This window comes from Aquarana catesbeiana, linkage group LG04 (genome assembly GCF_042186555.1).
Source record: "Aquarana catesbeiana isolate 2022-GZ linkage group LG04, ASM4218655v1, whole genome shotgun sequence".
In the NCBI taxonomy this organism is placed as follows: domain Eukaryota; kingdom Metazoa; phylum Chordata; class Amphibia; order Anura; family Ranidae; genus Aquarana; species Aquarana catesbeiana.
In genome coordinates, this window is record NC_133327.1 from 170,820 (window position 1) to 179,495 (window position 8,676).

At 41.6% G+C, this 8,676-nt stretch overlaps 1 protein-coding gene across 1 annotated transcript; it reads right to left on the minus strand.

The window, feature by feature from the left end:
- Positions 1-2,805: 2,805 nt before the first annotated feature.
- LOC141141317 (E3 ubiquitin/ISG15 ligase TRIM25-like) lies at positions 2,806-4,450 on the minus strand. The gene has a single exon (XM_073628992.1). It carries the CDS (start codon positions 4,354-4,356, stop codon positions 2,806-2,808), a length of 1,551 nt encoding a protein of 516 aa, XP_073485093.1. The 5' UTR covers positions 4,357-4,450.
- Positions 4,451-8,676: the final 4,226 nt, after the last annotated feature.

The window sequence follows — 8,676 nt, forward strand, 5'->3', positions numbered from 1 at the left end:
GGAAGATAAATGAGGAACGATCCACAACATTTTTAAGAATAAAGACTGTTAAATGAAGTATGTGATTAAATGGTATATTCTGATTGTGGAAGGTGGTTCCCTCCATAACATCTGTTTTCCCCCCCTCTATCCCTCCCCCCCCCCCTTTTTTTTTCTAAACACTTATTAGGTCAATAATACACATAGGGCAGAAGCACTGGAAGATTTCACTCAACTAAACTATTCACTTTTTACTGTACTTTTTTATGTTCCGCCCAATTTTTTTTTCTTTACTAGGTCAATAACACACATAGAGCACAAATACTGAAAGATTTCACTCAAGTAAGTTACTCATTTTTTAACCGCACTTCCTTTCTTTTCTCTATTTTTAAAAAAAAAAAGGAAAGAGAAAAGTTTTTTTTTTTAAACACTTACTAGGTCAATAATACACATAGAGCACAAACACTGAAAGATTTCACACAAGTAAGTTACTCATTTTTTCCGCACTTCCCCTTTTTTTTTTTTTACACTTACTAGGTTAATAACACACACAGAGCACAAGCACTGAAATATTTCACTCAAGTAAGTTACTCATTCTTTACCGCACTTCTCTATTTTTTTTTTTTTTCATTTTTTTCTCTATTTTTTTTTTTTACTAATTTTTAGGAGAGTAAAAGAAAGGAAATTTTTATATACATTTTTTTTCTCCTTTGATTAGGTTAACAATATATTTAGGGCACAAACACTAAACGATCTTGCTTAAGTAAGCTATTCACCTTCTACAGCATCCTATATAATTTTTTTTCCCTCTCTCCTTTCTCTTCCTCCTTTTTCTTCCCCTTTTCTCCCTATGTATGTGGAGGGGTTGCGTTGAGGGAGCCACCTCATGTCATCGGTATGTTTATATAAGTTATGATATTTCTCTTTTTTTCTTTTTCTTTTTCCCTTTGTGGATATGCTATGTAAATGTCAATTGTAAAGAGAGAGAAATGTTCAATAAAAGATGAATTATATAAAAAAAAAAATTAATCATCATCGCTATTATTGAAATGATACATTGTGGGTGACATGGTAACCTAATGAGCATGAAAAAAGAAAATTGGGTAAAAACTCTCGAAACTGGTATGTGTATATATTGAACCATACCTTTATGTAATCTGATTGTACAATTGTAAAATGGATTTAAATAAAAAAAAAGAAGTAAATAAAAAAAATAATAGCATAATAGTAATAACCGCTATTATTGAAATGATGCATTGTGGGTGATATGGTAACCGAACGAGAAATAAAAATTGGTCAAAAACTCTCAAAACTGGTATGTGTATATATTGAACCATGCCTTACATTATGATTTTTTTAATCATAAAACAGAGAAACAAAAAAACAAACTATATAATAATATAAAGAAAAAAGGAACAAAGTGGATATTGGACTGTACAGGCCAGAAAAGGAGCTTGATGTTTAATAAAAATACAGTTTTATTTGGAAATAATTGTTAAAAAATACCACATGTACAAGATGTATGTCTCTAAATGAGTAAAAAAACAGCAAACACAACCAGTAGTTGAAGAGTACACTATGCATAATCATACACCAAGAATTAAATACTGGTATGGTAAATCTTCATGTGTCAATGCATTTCGCCATTTGCTTAGTTAGAGCTCATAAAAAGTATACAGTATAATAATAATAATAATCATCAGCATTGCTATTATTGAAATGATACATTGTGGTTGATATGGTGACCTAATGAGAATGAGAAAATTTGGGTAAAGACTCTCAAAACTAGTATGTGTATATATTGAACCATATCTTATACAATCTTATTGTACAATCGTAAAACAGATTTCATTTTCTTTTCTTAAATAAGTAAATAAAAAAATAGAAAAAAATAATAGCATAATATTATTATTAATAATCATCATCATCATCATCATCATTACTATTATTGAAATGATGCATTGTGGGTGACCTGGTAATCTAATGAGGATAAGGAAAAAAATGGGTAAAAACTCTTGAAACTGGTATGTGTATATATATTGAACCATACCATGCTTTTATGATTTTTTAAATCATAAAATGGATTATATATATTTTTAAAAAATCAGTAAATTAACAAAATAATAGAAAAAATAATAGCATAATAGTAATAATGATAATAATAGTAGTAGTAGTAGTAATAATAATAATAATATTACTAATTACTATTATTAACAATAATGATAGTACTAATAACAATAACAATCATAATCAATTAATTGTTAAAATTGTACATTCCTAATATCCCCCCATTCAGAATAATGTCCAGGCATGTACTGGCCATTGGGACTACAGGGAGTTTCCCGGTGGGCCGATGGCTCAGTGGGCCGATTTCAGTGACAGTGGACCGCCGCCTCCCTCCGGTCCTCTGTCCCCCCCACAGTGCTCACCTCCTCTCCCTGGCTAGTTATGCAGTGCGCCTGAATACAGACATGATACTCAGGGGTCAACACTGAGAAGCTCATCATACGATCCGGAAGGAGGGTGGCATCACTTTCCTGCCTAATCTTGTCCCATGGGGGGGGGGGCGCCAAACTGATTCTTTGCCCCAGGTGAAATAATGTCTAACTTCCCACTGGTACTGCCTATAAGAGCAATAATGTAGAACGGCTAATGGCTAGTGGGGGGTGGGGCTTGGGTGGCAGGCCGGGGGAGGCGGGTTTGTCCAGCCGGCATGGGAGAGACCTGTCAAAGTGGGCCAGTCTGGATGAAGTCCAGGGCCAAATTTTTGTCCCAGTCCAGCCCTGATAATGTCATTGGTGTCTAGACAGATTATCACATCCCCCTTCAAACCAATGATATATATGAATGCCATACACCCAACACAGCATAGAGGGGCTCAGTGAAGGTGGCAGTGAAGGTGTGGAGGTGGCGGAGGGGGGCACCCATATAGAAGGAGATCTGTCCAGCCTCATAATCCAGACATACCCGGACTCGCTTACCAGGAACAATATCATGGAGCACAGTCTCATTTTTATCATGTACTGCTTTATATTTTGAACCCTTCCTGTCCAAACCCCAGGACACGTCATTCCTTCCAATCAAGGAGTCTCCACCATCCCTGTCTATACTGGCATAACACATCCCAATAATCCAGTTATTGGATCTCTGGAGATCTACTTCCCAGTAATGTCTCCCTGAGGAGAAGCTCCGACTGCCTAAAACTTGATTATAATCCATAAATCTCTCCTCAGAATATAGGAGAGGCTGGTATGGACCTGCCTTGGTTGCAGTCTTCTTGTCATATGAGATACATAGATCAGTATGAGCCGTGTCCTCATCCAATAAAATGTCTACAGCTTTCTGTATAACGATCCCCCCAGTTACACCAGTTATTATATCCGTAAAATCTGTGCCGATCATATGTGAGGCCCCATCCAGATCCCTTACATCATGAAGGAGTTTATCATGCATGTCTATGTACTCATCTTCACCATCCTCAGTATCACACAAGTCACCTGTGTCTGATATCTGTAGGACGGTCAATGGATCCGTCATGGGCCACAGCTCCTGTAAGGGATGCAGCTTCCTGGACAGCTCCTCACTCTTTAACTCCAACTGCTGTATCAGATCATTGACTAGATGTAAGATGTCCTCTGCCATGGAGATCTTACTCAGGACTTTCTTCTCCAGGTCTTCCACATGTCTCATGATGTCTCCGAACAGGGCAGTTACTCTCTCTAGTTCTCTTTGTGCTCTTCTCCTGTATTCCTGCAGATTCCGGACTCTTTCGTCTGTCTTCTCTCTCTTAGTAATCAGTTTCTCCAGATTATTTGTCAGTTTCTTCTTCTTCTTTATAAAGGCCTCTTTCAATGTCTCTACCTGGTGTCCTCGATGTTCTCCAGTTAAAGCACAGGAGGCACAGATAGCAGCAGAGTCCTTGGTGCAGTAATACTCCAGGATCTTCTTATGGACGGAGCATTTCCTTTTCTCCGGGGTGGTGGTGGGGTCACATAAGACGTGTTCTGGTGACTTGCTGTGGACTCTCAGATGGTCATAACATAGAGAAGCTTCACAAAGTAGGCAGGATTTCACAGTAGGTACAGAGGTGTGAATACAGTAAGTACAGGAGATGCCGGACTTCTCTGGTTCTGGTGGAGCAGACAGGAAATGCTGAGTGATGTTACGCAGAGTAATATTTCTGGGCGGTGAAGGTCTCTCCTGGAACTCTTCCCTGCACTGAGGACAGGAATAACCTTCAGACTCCTCCTGTGTATCAAACACACGATCAATGCAGACCCGGCAGAAGTTGTGTCCACAATTCAACATGACAGGATCCGTATAAATGTTCAGGCAGACGGTACAGTACAGCTCCGCACTCAGGTCTGAGGACGCCATCGCTGATAGAAGAGAGAGAATGAACAAGGTTCCTTATTCTCCAAAACCATTTATCCAGTGAGGGAGGTTCCTCCACAGAACAAGGCTAAGAATGTGGCCAATGAGAGCACAAAGGAGATGTACCACTAAACATTATATTTTTTGAAAGTAGAGACCCTGGAAAATAAAATGGTGGGTGTTCCAATTTTTTAAGTTGCCCGATATTTGTGCAGATTTTTTAAAAATATATATATATACTGTGTATATTGTGTTTTTATACAAACACAATCAGAGGCGTAACTAAAACCTTCAGGGCCCCAGTGCAAGAAACCATGATGGGCCCCCCCCCTTCTATCCGAGCCCCGGGCTTCCAATTTTGGGAGAGTGTCCATGGACATCCTCCCAAAACCGTACTTCCTGCATGACCCCGGGACGTGCATCCAGCGCAATCACATCGGCCCTTTACCATGTGATCAGCTGATCACATGTAAACAGACTTGCCGGTTATCCACAGCCCTTTCTTTATACGCTGTGTCTGTGTGAGGAAAGGACTGCCGTTAACTGTCAAGAATGTCAGTAAATTGTTTACACTGATAATCAGTGCCCCAATCATCAGTGCCATCTATCAGTGCCCGTCAGTGCTGCCTATCAGTGCCCATCACTTCCACCTACCTGTTACCTATCAGTGCTCATTAATGCCGCCTATTAGTGCCCATCAATTCTGCCTATCAGCACCACCTATCAGTGCTCATTAATGCCGCCTAACAGCCTCCATCAGTGCCACCTATCAGTACTCTTCAATTCTGCCCATCAAAGCCCATTAATACTGCCTGAGTTCTGCCTATCAGTATTCGTAAGTGCCCATCAGTACCACCTATCAGTGCCCATCAATGCCACCTATCAGTGCACATTAGTGCCTCCTATCAGTGCTGCCTATCAGTGCTCATCAATGTGGACTATCAGTGCTCATCAGTGCCTCCTATCAGTGCTCATCAGTGCCTCCTATCAGTGCCCATCAGTGCCTCCTATCAGTGCCCATCAGTGCTCATCAGTGCCCATCAGTGCCCTCTATCAGTGCTCATCAGTGCCGCCTATCAGTGCTCATCAGTACCTTCTATCAGTGCTCATCAGTGCCCATCAGTGCCCTCTATCAGTGCTCATCAGTGCCGCCTATCAGTGCTCATCAGTACCTTCTATCAGTGCTCATCAGTGCCCATCAGTGCCTTCTATCAGTGCTCATCAGTGCCTTCTATTAGTGCTTATCAGTGCCTTCTATTAGTGCTCATCAGTGCTCATCAGTGCCTTCTATCAGTGCTCATCAGTGCCGTCTATCAGTGCTCATCAGTGCTCAACAGTGCCCATCAGTGCCTTCTATCAGCGCTCATCAGTGCCCATCAGTGCCTTCTATCAGTGCTCATCAGTGCCCATCAGTGCCTTCTATCAGTGCTCATCAGTGCCTTCTATTAGTGCTCATCAGTGCTTTCTATTAGTGCCTTCTATTAGTGCTCATCAGTGCTCATCAGTGCCTTCTATTAGTGCTCATCAGTGCCTTCTATTAGTGCTCATCAGTGCCTTCTATTAGTGCTCATCAGTGCTTTCTATTAGTGCCTTCTATTAGTGCTCATCAGTGCTCATCAGTGCCTTCTATTAGTGCTCATCAGTGCCTTCTATTAGTGCTCATCAGTGCCTTCTATTAGTGCTCATCAGTGCCTTCTATTAGTGCCCATCAGTGCCTTCTATCAGTGCTCATCAGTGCCCATCAGTGCCTTCTATCAGTGCTCATCAGTGCCCATCAGTGCCTTCTATCAGTGCTCATCAGTGCCCATCAGTGCCTTCTATCAGTGCTCATCAGTGCCCATCAGTGCCTTCTATCAGTGCTCATCAGTGCCTTCTATTAGTGCTCATCAGTGCTCATCAGTGCTTTCTATTAGTGCCTTCTATTAGTGCTCATCAGTGCTCATCAGTGCCTTCTATTAGTGCTCATCAGTGCTTTCCATTAGTGCTCATTAGTGCCTTCTATTAGTGCTCATCAGTGCCTTCTATTAGTGCTCATCAGTGCCTTCTATTAGTGCTCATCAGTGCCTTCTATCAGTGCTCATCAGTGCCCATCAGTGCCTTCTATCAGTGCCCATCAGTGCCTTCTATTAGTGCTAATCAGTGCCCATCAGTGCCTTCTATCAGTGCTCATCAGTGCCTTCTATCAGTGCTCATCAGTGCTCATCAGTGCCTTCTATTAGTGCTCATCAGTGCCCATCAGTGCCTTCTATTAGTGCTCATCAGTGCTCATCAGTGCCTTCTATCAGTGCTCATCAGTGCTCATCAGTGCTCATCAGTGCCTTCTATTAGTGCTCATCAGTGCCCATCAGTGCCTTCTATCAGTGCTCATCAGTGCTCATCAGTGCCTTCTATTAGTGCTCATCAGTGCCCATCAGTGCCTTCTATCAGTGCCCATCAGTGCCTTCTATCAGTGCTCATCAGTGCCTTCTATTAGTGCTCATCAGTGCTCATCAGTGCCTTCTATTAGTGCTCATCAGTGAATGCTATTAGATTCCATCAGTCCCGGACAGCACGGCTCTGAGCGGAGATCATGTGTCATAGTACAATAGCACAGAGACACCGGTGGCATTATTGTTCTATTTGTCTGTCCTCTCTGGCACAGATGAGAGGACACACAGCTGATCTCACGGCTCCCCCTTCTCCTCCCTCCTCCCCTCTCCTGTGTGTTCCGCGGGCAGTCAAGTGTGAAGCTAAGGAGCTCACATTTCCCGCAGAGCACACAGGAGAGGGAGGGGGGAGAAGGGGGAGCCGTGAGATCAGCTGTGTGTCCTCTCATCTGTGCCAGAGAGGACCGACAAATAGAACATTAATGCTGCCGCCGGTGTCTCTGTGCTATTGTTATATGACACACGATCTCCGCTCAGAGCCGTGTGTGAAGAGCAACCCTGCTGCCCCCCCCAGAGTGGCGGAATGCCGGGCCCCGTCGCAACTGCGACTGTTGCGACCCTGGTAATTCCGCCACTGACACACTGGTACAACACCCCCGACAGACTTCACAAATGGGATACCCAAATCCCAGAGGTCTGTTGGAGATGTCAACTAGAAACAGGCACTTTGATCCACATATGGTGGCACTATAACCTGATCACAGCCTACTGGAATGCTGTTCGGAACTTAAACAAATCATAGAGACTAAGCTGATCCTCAATGCACCATGCTGCCTGCTGAATGTGACTAGCTTTTCATTTAAAAGATATAAGAATTCCCTAACCAAACACCTTCTTAATGCAGCCAAATCACTGATTCCTTTGCACTGGAACTCATCCAGGGTCCCCTCCATCTCGGAGTGGTTGAGCAAGGACATCTGTGAGATGGAGGACACCCTGGCCCAGGACAGGGGCACTGTGGAAAGATTCCACAATACGTGGCAACCATGGTTTAGCTTTAGATACTGACAGGATTATGCGGTTGCCACGTCTTGTCGTTCCCCATAATAGTCCAACTGATATTTGCTATCGGGGACCTTCTCCAGCCTCCCTGAGGGCAATTGGACGCCTATAATACATAAAACACGCTGTATCTAACCCTCTTTCTTTCTCCTTTCTCTCTTTTCCTTTTCTCTTCTTTCTCTTTATTTAGATTACTAGATATAATTATACCAGCAGATGTTGATAAACATACATAATAAACTATAGTTATCAATATTCTGTCGTTTATGTTAATGGATATTGTTGATTTACTAAAAATGATCAACTTGATTTCTACTCTGTTTATATTTGATATTCACTGATCAAGTACGCTTTACTCAATACTCGTGTACACTACGTACTGGAAAATAATCAGAATATATCCTCAGGTTACCTTATGCTTCCATAAGTTGTATTGATAAAACATGTGCAGTTGCATCTGCGAGTTGCGAATTGTGCACTTTCTTACTTTTCATTTTTCTTCAATAAAAATTCTTGAATGTTGAAAAAAAAAATTGCAGCGATCGCCAATTTATTCTCTAGGGTCTTTGCTAAAATAAATATATATATAATTTTATCAGTTTAGGGGTGTAAATGTTTTTTTTAGCAAAAAAATATGGATTTTTACAAAACAAAACAAAAGTGTCAGAAAAAGGCCTGGTCTTCACGGGGTTAAATAGTGCTCTTGAGTAATAAATGATGATTTTCATTCTAGAAAGAACTTTTTTTGCTGATTTGGATGTTAATTGATTTGCTCTGCACACCTTTCTGCCTGAAAACCCCATTACCATTCCAATCACTGGTTTCCCATTCAACCCAAAGTGTCCTTATTGTCCTTAAATCTGAACCTGTGAAGGGCTCTATTGTGAAAACCATG

Bases quoted from the DNA above. Each gene is read 5' to 3' on its own strand.
- LOC141141317 (XM_073628992.1), bottom strand. From the start codon at position 4,356: ATGGCGTCCTCAGACCTGAGTGCGGAGCTGTACTGTACCGTCTGCCTG.